We start from the raw sequence: 22,879 nt of genomic DNA, 5'->3' as shown, positions 1-22,879 counted from the left end.
TTGAGGCCATAAGATCATAGTCAATCATATATGGTATGTACTGTGTCCTACATGTACCTGTACACATGTATGTGGCATGAGTTACAGGCTTATATCCTTTAATAGTGATGCTTTGTTTACATCTCCCGATTATGATTTGTCTTGCATAGATAATGTTTGCTTTATTATGTTGGAAAACGCTCTTCAAATTTCGATAGGGACTGCTCTGAATAGATGTGTTGTTTGAGACGGGATAAGCACATTAGCATTGTTGCTTTTCCCAGTCTAGGAAAGTAGTTATCTTCTGTATCTGTGTCTTGTGTTTTTAATAGTGCTTTATGACTGTTTGTGTATAAGTCTATGACTCCTGTCTCAGTTCATTCCTTGGTATCTTATTCTCTGTGACTTTGTTTTTTATGTGAATGCCTTCAGTACATAGAGTTTTCTTCGAACTTCCTAAGTCTATGAGGCTGTGAGCAGGTCACTTCTTTGTGCTTCCAGAGAAACGCTGAAGACACTGACTGTGAATGCCATGGTCTTCTAGTAAAGGCACTAGACTCTGGAGGGGGTCGGTTGATCATTTATTTAAATTGCATTTATTTATTTGAATTGTCACAGAAATTAAAGAAAATGTTGAGTGGTGCCTGGTACACATCAGTAGTCCAGAATCTTCACCAAGCTTTTCTGTTTTCTCTCTGTTCTTGCAGTGGAGGAATGGGGTGAGGTACCAAGTGGAAAGACCTCACCTGAAGATCAAGTCTTAATTTCAAACAACTCATCTAAATTTAAGGCTGTCAGGAATGTGGTGGACCATCATGGTATGTAGAATAGTTAGGAATATCCGGGGATGATTTTTAACTAGATTCCTTCAGTTGGGTCGTGAATATATAGTCAGTCGTAACTTTAATGCACATACTTTACTATGGATGTGTGCTTGAGCGTGTGTAATGTTTATATGTGTATGTGGTATGCATTACATTATGTTAATACATTGTTTTGCCAGTCTTAATTTCGTAGAAAGTTCTTTTGTTTATTTGCAAGAAAAGGATGCTAATTTTAACTACTGTGATTATCTAATTATCCATAATTGTTTATATTCTGTCACTTTTTTGTTTTATGTTGCAATTTTTCTTTTTTTTTTTTTTGACAAGGTATTGAAATTGAGAGGGGTGGAGGAGATAGAAAGGGAGAGAGAAATAAACACCTGCAGGCCTACTTTATCTCTCTGTGAAGGTCCAGCAGGTGGAGAGTGGGGGCTGTAACCTGAGTCCATGTGCACATGAGTATGTGTGCTCAGCCAGACTCACTACCACCTGGCCTTGTCATACGCGTTCTTCCTGCACACGATAAACTTGCAGATGTAGATACGATAATGATTATATGTATTTTAAATAGCATTTTCTCAGTGATGTGAAAGTTTGCTCTATAGTGGACAGTAATTTTTGTCATTAACCTTTTCTGACAGACATTAGTATACATACTTCCTTTGAAATAATTTGCATGACTTCAGTGTGTTTATTGCTGTGACTTAGCTGTGTGAATTTAAATCAAATATCAAAATAGTTTCTAATTGTTGACTCTGCATTTGGTTGAAATGAAAGATGTAATATGTTTACATAGTGAAGGACAGCCATTTGCAAGTCAATACCACTTGTATAGTTTGTCTCTGATTTTTCTGATTTGAATGTAATATTTATCATTGCTTTTTTCCGTATCATATCTCTAGTAAATGTTTCAGAGTTAGTCCCATACATGAATACATCATAGCTAGTTTTTGAAAAATATTCCCAATATTTTCATATACTCACTCTATAAGTCACTATCTCTGCAATTTGGTGTTTGATTTAGTGATTTAAAATGGTTGTAGGATTGTATGGTTAAGTGGCCGTAGCTCCACGCTGCGTTCATTCCTCACTAAGGTTCTGTGGTTCTCCCCCTCCACTCCCCCAGGAGCACCATACTTCTCACAAAGTCTCAGACACTTTGGTCACTTTTTTTTTTTTCAAGTTCATGTGTTCAGATTCCTTATTTTCCACGTGAGTGAAACCATTCAGTAGCTATCTTTTTTTTCTTTCTTACTTCACTAAGCACAGTCACCTTGAGTTCCATCATTTTTTTAAATATTTATTTTATTTATTTATTCCCTTTTGTTGCCCTTGTTGTTTTATTGTTGTAGTTATTGTTGTTGTCATTGTTGGATAGGACAGAGAGAAATGGAGAGAGGAGGGGAAGACAGAGAGGAGGAGAAAAAGATAGACACCTGCAGACCTGCTTCACCACCTGTGAAGCGACTCCCCTGCAGGTGGGGAGCCGGGGTTCGAACCAGGATCCTTATGCCGGTCCTTGTGCTTTGCGCCACCTGCGCTTAACCCGCTGCGCTACAGCCCGACTCCCTGAGTTCCATCATTTTATCCCCAAAGAACGTGTCGTCTCTTTAAATGGCAGAGCAGTGTGCCACTTGATAGCTGTCAGTGACTCCATCTCCTTCATCCCATTGCCAGTCTGTGCACATTTAGGCCGCTCCTGCTACCTGGGGGTTGTGAATAAAGCGGCTGTGAACATAGGGATGCATCTGTCCCTTTGAGTTAGTGTTTGAGTGTCCTTTACATATATACCTAAAAGTGGTACTGCTGAGTCATACGGCAATTCTGTTTCTATGTGTTTAAGGACTCCCCATACTGTTCCCAAAAGAAGCTGTGTGTGGTTTGCATTCTCACCAACAGCGAAATAGAGTTCACTCCCCGTGTCCTTGCGAGCATGCGCCATTTCCTCTTTTGTTGGCACTTCTTGATTTTAGTACTGGAAAGGTGTTGATCCCTCTCTCCTTGCTGGAGTTTTTGATGAGGAGCCTGGTAATCCTACCTTTATGTGTCAGTTGCTTTCTCATAGCAGCCTGCAGTGTGTGTGTGTGTGTGTGTGTGTGTGTGTGTATGTGTGTGTTTATATGTGTGTATGTGTGTATGTGTGTTTATATGTGTGTGTATATATGTGTATGTGTGTATATGTGTGTATATGTGTATATGTGTGTGTGCATATGTGTGTGTACATGTGTGTATATGTGTGTGTGTGTGTGTGTGTGTGTATAGACCATGAATTTGGGTAGCTTTACAATGATGTGTCTTGGTGTAAGTCACTTTGGATTCAGAAATGTGGGTGTCCTCTCAGCTTCTTGGCTGTCTATGTTCTGAACTCTGCCCTGGTGTGGGAAAGTCCCTACTATGCTCTCTTTGAATATGACCTCTGCTGACTTCTCCCTTGTTCTCCCTCTGGAAGTCGTACAACTCTCTCACTCATCTTTCTGATGGAGTCTTCTACTTCCTGGAGCATTGCTTTATTTCCCCCTAATCAATCTTCTCCATTATCTTTGAATTCACAGACTGTGTTCACCGTGCCCACTGGTTCTGAATCCCCCCTCTGTCTCATTGGCTCTATTTCATGGGCTTGTAATTTGAGTCTGATAGGCACCCAGTGTGTTCCTCACACCCTGTGATTCTGATTGAGCTTTCTCTTGTCTGCTATCTCTTGCCTTGCTGAGAGAAGCTCAAGCCCTGAGTAGTTATCTATTTCTTAAGTGGAGATTCTTGAATTGCCTTTCCAGTGATTTTTTAAAATTCGTTCTCCATTACATTCTCCTGTTCTATATATCCCTCGAGTTCTTACGTAACGATCTTTCTGTGGACTCAGCCTTAGTATTATTTAAAAGTTTTGAATTTTTCCTGCTTGTGCATTCATGTGACTGCTGTTGTTGAGTCAGAAGGTGCTGCTGTGGCCACAGTGCTCTCCTTTCTTTCTGTTTGTGTGTTGTGGAAGAAGGCAGGGAGGTATCACCATGAGGTGCCTTGACCGTGTTGATGTCTGAGGTGTATGGAGCCGGCACCCAGACTTCTGTGGCTCGATGTGTAGCAGTTGCTTTTGTTTGCTCGTCTTTCTTCCCCATCAACTTAGAAGAGCACAGATCACTGTCCCACCCGCTGCCCACATTTTCCTGTGAGTCTCCCTGAGGGAAGGGACAGATTGCATATCTTCACTATTGGCTATCGCAGGTGAGTCCTTTTGAACAACCTGGCACCTGATTCCCCTGAGGTCAGGGGTTAAGAGTCCAGAAAGGCTCAGCTCTGTGGTGTTCCTGTGCTCGACTCCATGGCTGCTGCAGTGGCTCTGCTGGCCAGCAAGCATGCTTTCCTCCGGATGGGACTTTCCTCCACTCCCTCTTTGAATCCACTGATCACAGGCACATCATCCCCCTCTGGCGACGTCTTGAGTCGTCACAAGCATTGCTTGATGAGATTGGTGTGTTATTTTGTTGGGTTTCCGGTGGTCTCAGAGAGCTGCTAAGCAGCTATGTCGCTCCGTGATGGCGCCATGCCTCTGCAAGTCCCTCTTGATTGTCTTGTACTAAGTCACGAGAGGAAATGACCTGGGATAGCTGATATTTGAATTACAGAGGCCTTCCCATAAACCCAGTTCTCTAAAGGACTGTGTGCATCTTTCTTGCAGCTCAGAAACTGGAAGATGTAATAGATGAAGTTCTTTTACAAAAGAAGCAAGGTGCAGTGTCTGAAAGCGAACCTCACACTAAAGAAACGAGAGCTGCCCATACAGAAACACGAGACGGTGAGTCTGGTCATTTTCAATACGAATTTTTTTAAGTATTGTAAATTGAAGATCTTTGTTCACAGGTTTGTACTTTTTTTTTAGTCATATGTTTCTATGCACTTACTATACTTATTGTTTGCTATTTTAAGTTCTTAATTGTCATATATGGTCTGTGTTTATCCTATGTTACTAATAGCTATAGGTAAGTTACTGTGCTTATAATTGTCTCTGTGTTCTCAGGCAGTTTTCCATTGCTTTATTTGACTAGTAGGGTTTGAAATGTGTACTTATTTATAGCATTATGGTTGCTGTAGTGCTGTGCTTTCTATGAAAGTAACTGTCTCTGAAAATGCTATTCTCTAACATTTGTTTTATTAATTAAATCATGATTTGTATTTTGTTTATTAGTTGGATAGATTTGATGCATAGTATTAGGTGCTGCTCTGAAACAGCTGTACGTTGCCGTAACAACAGAGCCGCCACCGCAGCAGTGTTCATGATGCTACATGACACACGGAGGCCGCAGTGCTTATGGTCATTTTAGTTTACACTAGGTCTCTTGATCCTATCTACTGTTTGTCTAAAGTTCTGACCTTGGGTTTCCTGTAGTAATATAGCACATGGAAGTCACCCTCTGAATTATCCTGCATATATGAATACACTCATAAGTACATTTCATCGCTGCTTTCTTGTGATAAGTATGTGTATAATCTATATTGTAATTCTTTAAAAGTATATAGTGACTCCTTTCTCCATTGTGGTAAGTTTTTCAAGATCTGTGCATTCAAAGGTCAACATTTTCCCCAATTACTTATGTGTTTCAAAAGACCTGGTACAGGTGGTAGGTAGTGACGGGCCTGGTGAGCCCATGCACACGCCAACATGCACAGGGCCTGGGCTTAAGGCCCCGTTTGCTTCTGTAGGAGGGAAGCTTCAGGGGCAGCAATGCTGCAGGTATGCCTCTCCCTCTCCCTCTCCCTCTCCCTCTCCCTCTCCTTCTCCCTCTCCCTCTTCCTTTCTCTCTCTCTCTCTTTCTTCTCTCTTCTTTCTTTTTTCCTTCTCTATCCCTTCCCCCTCCATTTCTCCATCTCCATCAAGAAAAAAAAAAACAAGGAAAAAAAAAAAACATGGTTGCCCTGTGTGGTGGATTTATCTTGCAGGCTTTGAGCCCTAGCAATAGTCCTGGTGAGAAACAGACACCCTTGTACCTCCTAGGTACTACATCTTTATCCGGGAGCATATAGTTTCAGTGTACTTAGATAGTTTGACCCATATAAAAAGGCACAAACATATATGCAAGGCATTGGGGAAGGAACACTCTTCTACGTTGTTGGTGTCCACGTAACCAGGCCATCCCTCAGAAAGCGGTCGTAGGGCTGTCGAATGACTAGATGTCGACCTGTCAGATGGTCTACAGTGCAGCCCCTGACATGTAGTCGACACAAAGACTTTGAGTTTGGTATATTTCCATCTCTTCATTTTTGTTTTTTCTTGTTGAACTTTACCCTGTAGTTATAGGTGAAGCTGATGTCCATAAGTTCACCCCATTTTTTTTAAGTATCTTTTGGTTTCAGGACTTTCATTCAATTGCTTAACCTGTTTGGAAATAATTCGTGTGTGTGTGTGTGTGTGTGTGTGTGTGTGTGTGTGTGTGTGTGTGTGGTATGATTCAGCAGTCTGGCTTTGTTATTTCCTTGTGTCAGCATGTCAGAGGGAGAGATTCTTCCTTCTTCATGGCGTGCTCTGGATTGTAAGTGCTGCACTAGCTGTGTGTGTCGGGTTGTCATGGGCTCAATACAGCTCTGCTCAACTCTGCATCTGTTCGTAGCCAGTAGCAGCATGACTCCAGTTGTGCTGAGAATGTGGTTTAGTCAGGCAGTGTATCTCCTGTAGCTCATAACTTGGGGAAACTCGATAAAAACAACTTTTACCCAAGGATCAGTTTGTCAAAGGAAATTGTGGCATTTATAGAGTCATCTTTTTTTCTTCTTACTTGACGCACATCTGTAAATAGCTCCCTAACTTTGACCATTATAATTGTCTTGGAGTTAGGTTACAGTTCTAATGTATTTCTGTACTTTACATACTGAAATAGTTCATCTTTCTAGGTCAGTCGAGGGGGGAACTCTCAGATGGGAACTTTACTTTGGAAGATGTGAGACTAGACTCGGGCTACAAGGGCCAGACTGACAAAACGCTGGACTATTTGAAACGTACTTAAACCAGTTTTTTTGATAATCTTAGAATTGGATCTTTCATTAGTTTGGATAGTTAATATAATTGTCCAAGATATTAGAATTCTGTAGAACTAGTAAATACTGTATTGTTAGTACCAATCATTAATGATCATAGCCTTTAATATTGTACTGTATTTTTTAAGTTTAGTGACCAAGAGTTTGTGTCTTTACTCTTTTTTTTTTCAATAGTGGTTTTTAAGTTTTATTAGTGATTTAATATTGAGTTACAAACTTACATTCCAGCAGGGGTATAATTCCACATTGTTCCCACTACCAAAGCTCAGAATCCCCAGTCCCTTTATTACAAGCCATGCTAGTTCTCCTAAGGGTGCAGACATGGATTAGCCATCATCTCTACCACTGTCCGTCTACATCTGTACGTTACGGCCTCCTTTTCTTCCAGGCATAGTCAGTCCTCTGTCCCCCTCCGAGCCACAGATAACCCGACTACTACTTCCAAACGCCCCTCCCTTTTTCCTCCTCTCTCCAGGTCCTGATGGAGCTGGAGTTCAGAGCCCTCTGATCCTCTTCCTCCTATCACTTCTCCCTTACTGGGAGTATGGATCAAAGTTGTTTTTAGGGCTGCAGAAATTAGGAGTTCTGGCTTCTGCAGTTGCTTCTCCATTGGACATGGGTGATGGCAGGTTGATCCATACCAAGTCTGTTTCTATCCTTTGGAATAGTGTTTGTTTGAAGCACCAGTTTAAGAAACACTTTCTGAAAATTTTATGGATGATAAATCATTAATTAAACTGTAACATTCACTTAGTATCCACATGTTAGTTCTTTTTCTTTTCTAAGATTTATTACTTACTAATGAGAAAGAGAGAGCAAGAGAAACAGCAAATACTGTGGAGCATGTGATGCCAGAGATCGAACTCATGCTGGAGAGGTCAACGCCTTTTCCACTGTGTGACTGCACGGGCTGCCACATTTAAATTCTTATCAAGTCATATTATCTGTAAAACATGTTGGTTATTATTAAGTAAAACTTATTCTTGATGTTATACTTTGGGTTGAACGTGTCTCAGAAAAACCATGACACATTTTTGTATAGAAAAGCAGGGGGAAAAAAAGACTTTTCCAACAACCCAATAGTTTCAAGAAGGGAAAAACATTGGATTTTGTTTCTTTTTTTTTTTTTTTTTTTTTTTGCCTCCAGGGTTATCGCTGGGGCTCGGTGGGGCTGCACTATGAACCCACTGCTCCTGGCGGCCGCTTTTTCCTTGTCTTTCTATTTTCATTTGACAGGGCAGAGAGAAATTGAGAGGGGAGAGGAGATAGATAGGGGGAGACAGAGAGGCACACTTGCAAACCTGCTTCACCTTTCAGTGAAGTCTCCCCCCTGCAGGTGGGGAGTGGGGACTCAAAACTGGGTCTGTGTACTTGATGCTAAGTGCTTTTAACTGAGTCCACCACCACCTGGCCCTTTGATTTCTCATCTACTGAAATTTTCTCTATATATTTTTTTACATTTTATTTCTCATTCTTGTTATCAGTTTGTATATTTTTATTGAAATTGTTAATTTTTTTTTTCAGAGCCCTGCTTAGCTCTGGCTTTTGGTGGGTTCAGGGGACTGAACCTGGAACTTTAGAGCCTCAGGCATGAGAGTCTGTTTGCATAATCATTATACTATTTACCACCCCCCACGCATACACACATACAATTATGTTAGTTTGTAGGACTATGCCGTCTTCATCTTTTGTTGAGGTGGTCTTTACATGACTATACTATTGTTCTATGCTTTTACTTTTCATCAGATGGTGGATTGTCGGGTCATTTTGCTTTTTCTGGCTTGAGGAAAAGATAAGACATTACTAGATGGACTGGAATTTTTTTTTAATTTCTTTATTGGGGGAGTGGTTTACAGTCGACAGTAAAATATAGTAGTTTTTACATGTGTGACATTTCCCAGTTTTCCATGTAGCAATTCAACCCCCACGAGGTCCTCCTCTGCTGTCATGTCGGATTGGATGAGGCGGCATAACAAGCATGCAAGGAGATACTGCATAGAAGATGGAATAGTTTTCGATAATTTATAAATAAACATGAATCAAAACATTTACATAAAAATCTCAAGTGCTATTAAATACAGAATGTGCTTATTTTGTTTCATTAATAATCTATTAATAAATATTTTTTAAAAGGGCAACAAATGGGAATAAATAAATAAATAAATATTAAAAATTATCTATTAATTACAAAAATGTTTATGTTGGGGGCTGAGGAGACTCAGACAGCACAGTGCTCATACACAAACACTCTCATACCTGAGGCCCCAGGTTCAACTCCCAGCACCACCATCAGCCAGAGCTGAGCGGGGCTCTGTTTTGAAAAAAAAACTATCCCACTGAGGCAGCATAATGAGCAAGAATGTTACCGATCACATGGTGACATAGTGATTTCTACTGTTTAAACATTACTCGATTTTAGGCATAGTAAATATAAAATGGGGGAGGGGAGGAGAGACAGCTCACCGGGCAGGGTGCATAGCTGGGCAATGCACAGGATATAAGAGCCAGCAGTCATTTCTGTCTTTTAGAAATGTGCAGCTCTGTGGGGGACCTGCATTAAGAAAGCACTTCTTCTGTAAACTCCAGAGTGGAGACTCTTGACAAGAAAACTCTGTGTTCTCTATTTAAGAACGAAGCAGCCTTCTGATAAACACACACCCTATCTAATCTCTGCTTTCGTCTCAAACTGTTAGGTGACAGGAAGACACCTACTTCTTAGAATTTTGAGGTTGAACAAGATAGTTGAAGGGTGCTTAGCATAAGATCTAAATCATAGTACTGTTAGTAGATATTTAAGGGTTACTAGACAGTTAAGTTATAATGTATTATATTGTGACGTAAATGAAGGTATGTGCTTTGTAAGGTAAACTTGTCTCTAATTCATCTTAGTGCTATAGCTTCCACCTTAAGAAATGTGTGTTTTAAACTAGCTAATCTGGCAATTTGGTATCATTTCAGTTCCAAAGGAACTCCCCTCAGAACATCTAGATGCAGAAGGAAAGTTGGAAATCAGTCCATCACTTAAAGATCTGATATTTCAATTTGGTTTAGACAAAGTGGTAGGTAAGTGGAGATTTATAATATTTAGTGTATCAGAACACAGTCTGAGAGTGAAAGTTAATTTATTGGTAACGTAAAAGATAAATATCTATAGATGATATACAAAGAATATGTGGAAGGAAGAAAAGCTAGTTTCTTAAACAGTCAGATATGCCCAGCAAAAACCAGACAGTGTCTGAGAAAATAAGGAATGAAACACTGAAGAAATAGGCCACACAAGTAGCAAAAGTGAGCCTCTCTTTTGCAGAAATCACTTAAACCATAAATGGCTTCAAAAGAGATGAGACCTTGACTTCTGTGAGGTGGATGGAGCCTAAGATGGTCCTGCTGAGGAAATCAGAAAGGGAAAGCCAGTTACTGGGTAGCTTCCCAGTCTCAGCAGCGCTAACAGCAGGATTCTGGAAACAATCTCTCGGCTGCCAGAGGCCAGGAGCCTGGAGAGCAGAGCAGAGCAGAGGGGCGGGGCAGGGCCCCCACCAGCAGAGGCAGCAGGAGCCCAGGAGGAGTGCAGCTCGGGGAGCTCACACAAGCGAGGTCTTCTGAGGCAGGGCCACTCAGTAAGGCTTATCTTAGAGAGAGGCACTTCTCACCAGGTGTAGGTGTGACTGGTAGTGAGAGAACAGAAAGAATGAGGTGGAGGGACTGCGTGACAGGTTCTTCACCTCAGTGGCACTGCCGGACTTTAAGTCTGAGCTGCTCCTCTTCTCAAACACAGCCGGCAGAGAGCACTCTCTGTCGAGCTTGTTTCTCTCTTCGATTCACATCCCGCAGTCTGGCTGTCCTGCCCCACGCAACACTTCCATGTGTCTTGTCATTATCGTTCTATGCTAAGGTTATTTTCGGTCCATATCTTCTTCAATTAAAAATTAATGAAAATGGGAGTCAGGCGGTAGTTTAGCGGGTTAAGCGCAGGTGGCGCAAAATGCAAGGACCAGAGTAAGGATCCGGGTTCAAGCCCTTGACTCTCCACCTGCAGGGGAGTCGCTTTACAGGCGGTGAAGCAGGTCTGCAGGTGTCTGTCTTTCTCTCCCCCTCTGTCTTCCCCTCCTCTCTCCAGTTCTCTCTGTCCTATCCAACAACAAGGACATCAGTAACAACAAGGACATCAGTAACAACAACAATAACTACAACAAGAATGAAAACAAGGGCAGCAAAAGGGAAAATAAATATAAAAAAATTAATGAAAATGTCCTGTTTTAAATGAGATTGTGTTTGTTGAGGAAGTGTCATAAGGCTGTATGTCATAAGGCTGTATGTATTGGGTATGGTCTCACATCTCTCTGGAATCATTGTCAGCACACCACATCTGCCACCTGGTGCCGTCTCTCTCCACCACAGAGCACTGGCACCCGCCTCCTTATAGCAACACAGATTCTCACCTGTAAGGCTCACGGACATCTTCTTAACACCCTCATTACACTCTACTGTTTCCATTGTGTCGAGAACTTTATTGCATCTGGAAGCCATCATGCTGCATGTCTGCAACTGATATGACGTCAGTCTCCTCTGTGTGAAATGTCAGTAAAGCTAGACAGAAAGCCAAGACAGCGTGAGTGTCTGTCAGGTAACTGAGAGACAGAGTGTGACCTCTCCTGACAATGGAATATTATTCAGCCCAGAAAAAGAGCAGTCAGTGCAGGGACTCTAAAAGCTGGAGTCAGGAGGGCTTGAGAGGGAGTTGAGAGCCCAGTGCCTTACGGTAAGTAAATACATATGACTGTTGTGATCTGTTTTTGAAAACGTTTACAAAAACACCTGATTCTTTAAATGGGCAAGTTGCTTAATGTGTCTCATGCATTTTAAATGTATCTCAGTAAACTCCAATTTTAGTAGTATTTTTAACAGCCTGAAAAAATGGAGGATATGTTGATAAAATTGTTAGATCTTTTTAACTGTCTTACTATTTTTTAAAAATTTATGATTTACTAATGCCTCGGAGCCTCTTGTGAGAGTTTAGTAATTAGACACTGTCCTTGCAATTGGAAGGCTTACAATTCTGAATCCAGATGTTTAATTATAATATCAGTAACAGTCGTTACAGTGCTAAACACACACAGTCCTACATTTGGGTCACCTGACAGAGTGCTTGATATCTGCTTGTTTTGACAGAGACGGACATAGAGCTCTTGGCAGATGCTGTGGGGAAAGTCAAACTCCTGGACAGAAAGCACCTGCAGCTGGGCGGTCATCTTGGTAAGAACAAGACTTTACAGTCTACTGTTGGCCCTTCACATGTCTGCCGGCTAAGACAGGGGCGGGGGGGGGGGTGTCTCTGATAAAAGGTGCCTAAGTGCTGTTAGAGTGACAGGGATAGGTCTTTCTGAAGACCCCACAGGCAGTTGTGCTTTCATTTCTACTGGAAATAAAATGTTGAAAGGGGTTACCCCTTTTACTAGTGAGAGGAAGAGAGAGGACCTGGGTTTAATCCCAGAGCTCAGGGCTGCGATCATTGTGGCACCTCTGGGGCTGCTAGAAATAAAATCCAGCTACGTGGTGGGTGATGGAGCTCACCAGTTTACGCTAAAGTGACTGTAAGTAGATGGTGCAGTTTACTCTACACACTTTGTTTTAAATATTTATTGATTTTCCTTTTTGTTGTTTTATTGTTGTTGTAGTTATTACTATTGTTGTTTCTGGTGTTGTTGTTGGATAGGACAGAGAAATCAAGAGAGGAGGGAAAGACAGAGAGGGGGAGAGAAGGATAGACACCTGCAGACCTGCTTCACCGCCTGTGAAGCGACTCCCCTGCAGGTGGAGATCTGGGGACTCGAATCGGGATCCTTAACTGGTGCGCTGAACCCTCTGTGCTACCGCTCGGCCCTCTTCTATATACTTTTTATTTCCAATATAGCTAGAGAGTCACTTGGACTTTGCAAAACTAGAAGGGCCACCTGATTGTTATTAACACGAGGCCGGTAACAACTCAGGGACTTCAGTGCTTACACTTTTCCTTCCTTGTGAATTCCTTTGCCACCCTTACACCATCATAACTTCAGGAGAGTGTGAATTGTTGACCAAGTAGTTGGCTGTTAAGTCACCAGTTCTAGTTACCTCTCCCTCAACACAAACCATTTTCTAGTGATTTTTATACATTTGTCATACCAATGACTTTGGTTATTAGCTGATTAACTACATATAAAAGCTTGAACCCAGTATAAATTCAAGTGGAAATGGCTTGAATCAGTCTCTTGCTGCTACAGTAGAACTGTTTCTTCCTTGCAAACCAACCTTACCTCCACGTGCTCAGGGACACACGACGAGCCCTTTCTAGTGGCCCAGTGGCTGAGAAATACCTATGTGACTCAGATTCAGATTTTCTGGATCTGTTCAAACATTTCCCAGGGTCCCTGAAGGTGGTAGAGTGAGTCTGGCACTGAATTACACAGTGTAACATCCTAAGTTCAATCTCTGGCATCGCATCTCATGTGCCAGAGTGATGCTCTGGTTCCTTTTCTTTCTCTCTCCCACACTCTCTCTTCTCTCTCCCCAACTTGTATTAACAAAGTAAGGTTTTTAAGTATTTCATACCAAGTTTCTGTGAAAATATTTGCTTCACTTTACCATGTACATCTCTAGAGGGTGGGCTTGCTTTTCATGCAAACGTTGTAGCTATATTGATAAAGATTTATTTATTGTTTTTTAAAGATTTTTAAAAATATTTATTTCCTTTTTGTTGCCCTTGTTGTTTTATTGTTGTAGTTATTGTTGTTGTTGATGTCATCGTTGTTGGATAGGACAGAGAGAAGTGGAGAGAGGAGGGGGGTGATGGGGGGGAGAAAAAGACAGACACCTGCAGACCTGCAGCACCGCCTGTGAGGCGACTCCCCTGCAGGTGGGGAGCTGGGGGCTTGAACCGGGATCCTTACACTGGTCCTTGCGCTTTGCACCACCTGTGCTCAACCCGCTGTGCTACCACCCTACTCCCAAAGATTCATTTATTATCATGAGAAAGAAAGGAAGAAGAAAGAGCACCATAGATCACTCTGGAACAAACACCGCCAAGGATGGAACTCCAGACCCCACGCTTTTAAGTTCACTGCTTTAGTGACTATGGCGCCTCCTTGGTCACAGGAATATTTTTACCATGAACTTTCTTGGGTTGGGTTGGGTGGTGTGTTCTTGCTTTCTATCTCTCTCTTTCTCTTTCTCCCTCTCCCTCTCTCTCTCTCTCTCTCAATTTCTCTCCATCTCTATCTAAAATAAATAAAGAAATAAATATTTAAAACAGCTAATTCAGTTCTGAGAGAGAGCGGGGTGTAGAGCATGGAGTGTTTATAGAGAGTCTGGCCACAGACTTCATCTTTCTCGTTCCCTGAGCCTTTTGTCGGGTCAGCTCACGAGTGAGCCCACATTTCTGTGTAAAGGAACTTATCCCACTGCTCTGGACATTCTCCTCGGAAGGTTCTGTTACGTTTCTCTATGAAATATCTGTGATGTGGACTTGGCAGAGGTGCTCCTGTCAGAGTGAACGTGTCACCATCGACAGGAATCTGAGGTCAAGATCCTGGTCCCCACCCACAGGGGAAACTCCCGGAGTGGAGGGGTAGGGCCGCGGGGGTCTCTCTGTCTCTCACCATCTCTGTCTCCCCTTCCCTCTCAGTGTCTCCCTGTGAGAGTGGTGACTCATACTGCAGCACTGAGCTACAGTGATGACCTTGGCGGCGGCAGCTACAAAAACCTCTTTAAACTATGATGACAAATGCTAATAGCAGGCAGTATTTCAGGATTGGTGACTGTGCTTGACATTTGTTTCTGTAGGGACTCAACTAGAAAACCTGCCAGGTGTGTTGGATGTAGAAATGCGAAGAGTTCGATCCAAGACACAGGCGGAGAGTCTCCTTGGTGAGAGCCGGGCACCTCGAAGCTGGTGCCCCACCTCAACCCTTTGATGCTTTGCAGGCGCAGTGTCTGGCTTACTGCACTTGGGCAAGGTTTTAATGAGCTTCCTCTAACTAGTTAATTCCTGGATCAGTGTGGAAGTGACCTGTTTCGTCCAACACTCATTCATTCGAGCGTGAACCTTAGGCTACGCTTGGTACACTTGTTTGCCATTATATGAACTCTCTTTCTGCTTTGAGCTTAGACATTATCAGCTTGTACTGGCTTATGAAAGTTACCGGTCCCCTTGGTGAGCTGAGAATGCCAGCAAGTCAATTTATTCATTTCTGCTCTATAGTTCAAAGATTACACAACAGAGTCTAGGCATAGTGTGTTAGAGATTTTTTTTTCTTTGCTCTTACTGTTATTACAGAGGAAGTAAACAGGGCAATAAAGGGAAAGGTATATACAAATGTAGCTTTACTAATAAACAAACAAATAAACAAAACCCTGACATCAAAAGGCAGCAGACCTAACCAAGACTGAGCAGAACTAAAAGAAGAAACAAGGAAATAAAACTGTCAAACTGAAACCCTTCTAAACATTAGTAGCTGAGTACACAGGAAAGACAGGCAGTCCAGTACTGGAGAAGAAACTTCACATCACAATCTGACATGCAACCGATACCAAACATTTATTTAAAAATCATACCGCTTAACAACAACAAACCGAATAACCCAATAGAAAGCAGACCGAAGATATGAACACTTTCTAGGGAAGATGAACAGGATAGGAGGGACACAACTCCACACAGTTCCCACCCCCAGAACTCCGTGTCCCTTTCCCTCCCCTGACAGCTTTCCTATTCTTTATCCCTCTGGGAGCATGGACCCAGGGTCACTGTGGGATGCAGAAGGTGGAAGGTCTGGCTTTGTAATTGCTTCCCCGCTGAGCATGGGCGTTGACTGGTGGATCCACAGTCCCAGCCTGCCTCTCTTGTTTTCTCTTTTTTACACAAACCCAGAGTTTTACTGCATCGCAGCAGGATGATGGCAGGTTTCCTACTGCACTTCCACGACCTACTAGAAATGACTGCTGTATAGTCACCTCTTGACCCAGTAATTGACTTTTTTTTTTTAAAGAATGAGAAAGATAGGAGCGAAAGAAATGGTTATCACTTTGGTACATGTGCTGCCAGGGATTGAACCCAGGACCCCGTGGTTGAGAATCCAACATTCCATCCACTGTACCACCTCCCGGACCACGACCCAGCAACTGACTTTAAGACACTGATCCGAGCTGCTGCTTCCTTGCCATTATTTTCTTTTCAGTTATGTTTTTTTCATGTCATTGTGCCTAGTTGATAGTGCTTGGTTATAGTCAAAAACAAATGCAAACAAATGTACGGTAAGAGCAAGAATGTCGCATCCCTGTGATTTTATTTTTATGACTCTTTGGGAGTCTGATCATGTGTGGGTGCTTACTGACAGCTGTGTTTGTGGACATGGTTTTTCATGAGTTCCCTTCTTCTTTTTTTTTATATTTATTTTTTTTCCCTTTTGTTGCCCTTGTTGTTTTATTGTTGTAGTTATTATTGTTGTTATTGTTGTTGTTGGATAGGACAGAGAGAAATGGAGAGAGGAAAGGGAAGACAGAGAGGGGGAGAGAAAGACAGACACCTGCAGACCTGCTTCACCGCCTGTGAAGCGACTCTCCTGCAGGTGGGCAGCCGGGGTTCGAACCGGGATCCTTATGCTGGTCTTTGTGCTTTGCGCCACCTGCACTTAGCCCGCTGTACTACAGCCCAGCTCCCCCTGAGTTCCCTTCTTCTTAAACAGGCACAGAGGTAGGTAATACCAGGTTTAGTACTCACACATTTAGAATATAATCCATTAAGATCAATTCTGGTGGTTCAGGAGGCGGCACGGTGGATTAATTGTTGGACAGTCAAACACAAGGTTCCATATAGCTGAAGACTGATAAAACAATTATAAGAAATACTTATGTCTGCTCACCAGTTCCCTCTGTATGGTAATGGTGCCAGGCAGTTTTGAAATAGTTGACCTGCAGTAGATAGTGATTCTTTGTTTTGTTAACTAGTCCAGAGATTACACAACAATATTTAGATTAGAAGAAGAAATGTTGGGGGTCGGGCGGTGGCGCAGTGGGTTAAGCACATGTGGCGCGAAGCGCAAGGACCAGCGTAAGGATCCCGGTTCGAGCCCCAGGCTCCCCACCTGCAGGGGAGTCGCTTCACAGGTGGTGAAGCAGGTCTGCAGGTGTCTCTCTTTCTCTACCCCTCTCTGTCTTCCCCTCCTCTCTCCATTTCTCTCTGTCCTATCCAACAACGAATAGCATCAACAATGGCAATAATAATAACCACAACGAGTACAACAACAAGGGCAACAAAAAGGGGAAAAATGGCCTCCAGGAAGCGGTGGATTCATGGTGCAGGCACCAAAGCCCAGCAATAACCCTGGAGGAAAAAAAAAAAAAAGAAAGAAATGTCATAAAAACTGCTCTTTAGTCATTGCTCTAATAACTACAGGAAGAAAATTAGCAGAGAACAGGAAAAATAATTCAAGTTATGTCCTGCTAAAATGAGTGATATTAGGTGCTGGGGAAGCAACTACAGAAGCCAGACCTCCCACCTTCTGCTCCCCATAAAGAATTGTGGTCCCTGCTCCCAGAGGGATAAAGAACAGGAGAGCTTCCAATGGAAGGGGTGGGGCAGGGAACTCTGGTGGTGGGAACTGTGTGGAATTGTACTCCTCCTATCCCACAATCTTGTCAACCGTTATTAAATCACTAATAGAAATAAAATACCATAAAGTGGTTTGGATAAATTAAAAAAGAGAAAGGAAAAGAGAAAGGGGCTGTGTGTACATGCCAGTCATGTGCTTCATAGACAGTCAGAGACAGCATTCCTCAGCTGGGAAGGAGCTTTCAGTGAACTCCAAGAAATCACTAAAAACTAACTATATGCAGAACTAACACAATAACCAAAGGCCTATAGTAAAAAAATTGATTCTTCTTTGAGTATATGAAAAGCTTTAAATACATGTCACTTGTAAAATCTATCACTGAATCTACACAGTAGTGCTGATGTCTGCTAAAGGACAAGAGCTTGCACGTAGACTCCAGTGGACATGGATGCAGTTCTCAAACTCAACGTCATTGTAAAAAGCCCATTTCCTCTTGCCACCTAGAAGGACTGATCGCTCAGGAGACCTAAGGAGGCACTTCTTTTCTCTGTCCACAAATTACTTTTCGTTTCCGTCACTGATACAAACTTGATTTATATTCTATAACCTGACACAGCAGCGTTCGAAATTCTCTGGACAAAGAGAGTAGAATTCCTTCTCACACGAGTGTTCCATGACGGCATTCCATTGCAGCCTGGCCTGGGAAGTAATGTCGTGTCCTGACTTCCACATTAAGTGTACCCTACTACGAGGGTGTTTTTAATACATGCAAACTTATTAAGCTAAGTCGTCAACTATGATTAGTATTTGCAAAGAACCCTTAATACTATACACAAAATGGCTATGAACACTCAGTTTGTATCATCTTGCTCATCAATAAACGTGTCAAGGTTCATTAAAATGTCATTCATTAGTTGGGAGTCGGGCGGTAGCGCAGCGGGTTAAGCGCAGGTGGCGCTAAGCACAAGGACCAGCGGAAGGATCCCGGTTCGAGCCCCCGGCTCCCCACCTGCAGGGGAGTCACTTCACAGGCGGTGAAGCAGGTCTGCAGGTGTCTGTCTTTCTCTCCTCCTCTCTGTCTTCTCCTCCTCTCTCCATTTCTCTCTGTCCTATCCAACAACAATGACATCAATAATAACTACAATAATAAAACAACAAGGGCAACAAAAGGAATAAATAAAAAGTCATTCACTTAACTGCTGACCTGCTGTCAAGGTATTAGGATTCTTCAAACTCTTCTATCATATTTTTGTTCTATAATAAACGCTCATCAGAAGAGTATGAGATACAAACACACGTGTGAATATTCTTCAAAACTGTTCACTTCCTAGATGACTATACGGACTACTTTGCAGATTTTACAGGAAGAGGGCCAGTAAAAGAAGACGCCACATCACAATCAAGGAAATATTCTGGTAAGAATAATATTTCAATCTTTTTATGGCTTTTTCATCTTTCCTGGAATTTATTAATGTTTGGTTCTCTATTGATCAGTAAGTTTCCTCTTGTAATTCACTGGATTCTTGCAGTTATTATCAACGGGAAATAGCTACAGATTTTAAGTTACATAACTCATTCATGAAAGTGGTGCTTATAAAACCCCATACAACAGTGACTTTGGGATATGTTTTTACCTTATTTTATTAGTGATTTAACACTGTCTTACATGATCATAAGCTGACAGGGGAAAGGTCTGCATTGCACCCACGGCCGCAGTTCCATGTCCTCTCCCCTTCCCCTTGCTCCTTGTCCCCTAGTGCCACCACAGGCTCACTAAGTTTTAGCAAGTTTGACTTTTTTTTTCTTTTTAACAAGTTCATGTGTTTCAATTCTTTATTTGCTTATTTATTTATTGGATAGAGACAGAAATTGAGAGGGAAGGGGGAGATAGAGAGAGACGCCTGTAACCCTGTTGTTTTTGCCGGGCTGGCTTCATGGGCGGGTAACAGACGGCCCGGGACTCATGGCTGGGTTGTACGCAGTATCTCTGTATTCATGCAGGACGCAGCGCAATCTATACCAAGCTAAGCTAAACTAAAAACTACAATCTTGTCCTTATAAATATACTAGCCCAGTAGGGTGGGAACAGGATGCGACGCAGAGAGGGTGGAGAGAAAAGTGACTGGTGAAAATCAGGGTATGACAAGGAGAGGGGGCGGAGCAGGCAAGAATTCTACCACTGAACCTCCAATGCCCTGGAGGGAGGGTGGGCTTGTTAACAGAGGTTATGTAAATAGAATGAAGTGGTTATGTAAATAGAATAGTGTTAAGCAGGGGGGGATTAAACTAATGAAACAGAAGGGGTTTTTAGAAGCATACCAACATAACCCTGCTTCACCACTCGTGAAGCTTCGCCCCTGCAGGTGGGGGCTGGGGTCTTGAACTCGTGTACGGTCAGCCATGTGTGCCGCTGCTTGGCCCCTGCTTCGGCTGTTTATGTTGCATTCATGGACCAAAACACCCAGTAGTCGTCTTTCAGAGAAGTGCAAGCCACTTGGTAACAGATGTAAACAACAGCAACAAGAGTGCTTGAACCAAATGCCAAAGCATTATACATGATAGAAAGGATGAGAAAAATAAACAGACAAAAAGATATGGAAAAGATTAGAAGTAGTTGAGAGAAAATGACATCATATGGTATGAAGGACTATATGCATGTGAATGTATTTTACATAAAAGTATGTATGGTGGGAGTCGGGCTGTAGCACAGTGGGTTAAGCACAGGTGGCGCTAAGCTCAAGGACCGGCATCAGGATCCAGGTTCGAGCCCCCGGCTCCCCACCTGCAGGAGGGTCCCTTCATAGGCGGTGAAGCAGGTCTGCAGGTGTCTGTCTTTCTCTTCCCCTCTCTGTCTTCCCCTCCTCTCTCCATTTCTCTCTGTCCTATCCAACAACAATGACAACAATAATAACTACAACAATAAAACAACAAGAACAACAAAAGGGAATAAATAAATAAAATAAATATTAAAAAGTATGTATGGTTTACATATAAATGTGTCTAAAAGACTCTTTTTAAAGCTGTTCTTTGCTTGAACATTCTCACCATCCCTTCCTCCTCTTTCATATTTTAAGTTGTCTCATATTTTTATGAATTGTGTTTCTGGGTCTGTTTTACTGTGGATTGTCTTGTTGAGAAATAATGTTTCTTGTTTTTTATTTTTCTTCTTCTCTGTGGCCCTCCTTTCAGTAACACTTGTAAGGCAGGTCTAGTAATAATGAACTCCTTTAGTTTTTGTAATTCTGGTACTGTTTGCTCTTTCATATTTGAATGACAGTATTCAGGGGTAAAGTATGAGTTGACTGGCAATTATTGTCTTTTAAAACCTTGATTATACCACTGTCCTTCCCTCCATGACTTCTGCAGAAAGTATGATGCAAGTCTGACTATATGATCATTATAAGCCACTTTCTTCTCCCAGGCAGCCTCTAAAATTTTTCCTTTGTCTTTTATTTTTGATAATTTCACTATTATGTATCTTCATGTAAGTGTGTTTGGGTGGGTCTAAGAATTTGGGAGTTCCTCTGCTTCCTGAACATCTAAATCCTGACCATACCCCAGATTTGGAATTTTTTTATTAATTAAGTAATTCATTAATTTTTTACCAGAGCACTGTTCAGCTCTGGTTTATGGTGGTGCCAGGGATTGAACTTGGGACTTTGGAACCTCAGGCATAAGAGTTTCTTTGCATAACCATTATGCTGTTTACCCCTGCCCCCCAGATTTGGAAATTTTTCTATTATTTTTTTCTTTTTTTTTTAATCTGGTTTCTGCCCCCTTCTTTTCCTCCTCCCTTTCTGTGACCCCTGTAATTCTAACAATAGCTTTTCTGATGGGCTCTTCAGTCTCTTGAAGAGTTACCTTATTTTTCCTAAACATTTTTCTGTTTCTACTTTGAAGTCAAAGAGTGTTGTTGTTTTGCCTTCTATTTCTGATGTTCTGTCTTCTACATAGGTTGAGTCTAATTCCTTAACTTGCTATTTGAACCTGGAATGCATTTAAAGTGTCCTTCACAACATGTTTGCAGGTTTTCTCTTTTCCTATCAAGTAACTTTGTGATAGTATGGATTTATTTCTTAATCCAGTTAAGAAAGATTGTATTTCTCCAAATTTCTTGACGGTGTAGTTCCTAAATTCTTTCTCTGACAGCTCTCCTGAATCTGTGTCTTGCAGTGTCTGACCCTCATTTTTACTGTCCAAGACCAGTGTCTTCCTGATTTCACTCATCTGTCTTGGTTTCTGTTGTTGGCTGGACTATTTTCTGTATATGAGTTTTGGGGAGGGGAAACAGTTTTGAAGAAGTGACACAGCACTGTGATGACTGATGTCCCTTAAACAGAGCCCTGGTCTGGCAGGTTGGGATGAAGGAGAAGGGATAGAGACCCCAGACTTCTTTCTCTTCCCAGACTGATTCCTGAAAGTGGAAAGTCTGCTGTGAGTTCAAGGTTATTACAATTACTTTTGCCTGCAGGGCAGTCTAATCTCATTCACCAGGGACACCTTAGAGTTCAGTTATCTTCCCTTATGACACAAAAAAATAGAAAAACCTCCCTTTGGTCACTGCTGTGATGATCAAATAGGAGGGAAAATTAGAATAGAAAAGGGGGAGACATCTTTGAATGATCCTGTTACAATCACTCCATCTATAAAGGGCTGTCTACGCACCCAGTCATGGGCTCCAGGGATGCCTGACGAGATGCTTCCATCACAGTAAAATACTCAAAGTAAATCCCCAAAATTAACTGTATGTCAGCCTATGCAAAGAAATTTAAATAAGTAGGCAAATAAGGGGGGAAAGTACACTTACCAGCAAGCCCCAAGCACTGGGAGAAGAAAGAATACAGAGTAGCTAAAAGATGTGTTCTAAAGACCCAGTTATTTGCCAAGAAAGAAGGAAGATGCAGAGAAGGTCAGGAGATAGAGCTCAGCTGTAGTGCCCCACACTTGCACAGAAGGGACTCCTGCTATTTGGCATCCTGTTATATTGCAGCCTGGGCAGTGCTCTTATCTACCAAAACAAACAAGGGAAACCTCAGAGACAGTCACCAACAGCACTGTGTCTCAGCAGAATCCAGAGCACAAAGGCAGAGATGCAGGAGGATATGGGATGGGTGGGAGCCGTGTCCTGTGGTGGAGGGGACAGTCCGGTGGTGCGTGAGATATGTTGACATCTCTCTTGGGGGATGTTAAAAATGTACCCTTATGACAAGTCTTATAAGTCACCATTTTCTCAATAAAGCAGAAATGAATGAAAGAATTGGGATGCAAAAATAAATAAATAAATAAGTGAGTAGTGCCCAGCACAGGACAGAAGAGGCAACAGAAGCTGTTTCACTGTGGACAGATAATGGTCATGGGATAGTTACTGCAGATGGACTCAGATAAGTGGGGGAATCATGCTTAGTGTTGGAAATGAACATGTGACTGAAAATTCACAAAATAGACAATTCCAACATGGAGATAAAAATA

General features: G+C 42.1%; 1 protein-coding gene across 2 annotated transcripts in view; it reads left to right on the top strand.

Moving 5' to 3' along the window:
- The window catches only part of CCDC7 (coiled-coil domain containing 7), a 164,907-nt gene that overhangs the window by 108,697 nt on the left and 33,331 nt on the right, over positions 1 to 22,879 (top strand). For both annotated transcript variants that reach the window (XM_060192496.1, XM_060192497.1), the window contains exons 35-40: positions 687 to 797; positions 4,477 to 4,593; positions 9,786 to 9,890; positions 11,997 to 12,080; positions 14,646 to 14,729; positions 18,742 to 18,825. In XM_060192496.1, coding sequence (XP_060048479.1) covers positions 687 to 797; positions 4,477 to 4,593; positions 9,786 to 9,890; positions 11,997 to 12,080; positions 14,646 to 14,729; positions 18,742 to 18,825 — 585 coding nt within the window. The remainder of the gene's footprint in view (positions 1 to 686; positions 798 to 4,476; positions 4,594 to 9,785; positions 9,891 to 11,996; positions 12,081 to 14,645; positions 14,730 to 18,741; positions 18,826 to 22,879) is intronic.

The sequence above is a fragment of the Erinaceus europaeus genome, chromosome 6 (genome assembly GCF_950295315.1).
Source record: "Erinaceus europaeus chromosome 6, mEriEur2.1, whole genome shotgun sequence".
In the NCBI taxonomy this organism is placed as follows: Eukaryota; Metazoa; Chordata; class Mammalia; order Eulipotyphla; family Erinaceidae; genus Erinaceus; species Erinaceus europaeus.
The sequence above is the reverse complement of the archived record's forward strand: the minus strand, read 5'-3'. Positions and strand labels throughout refer to the sequence as shown.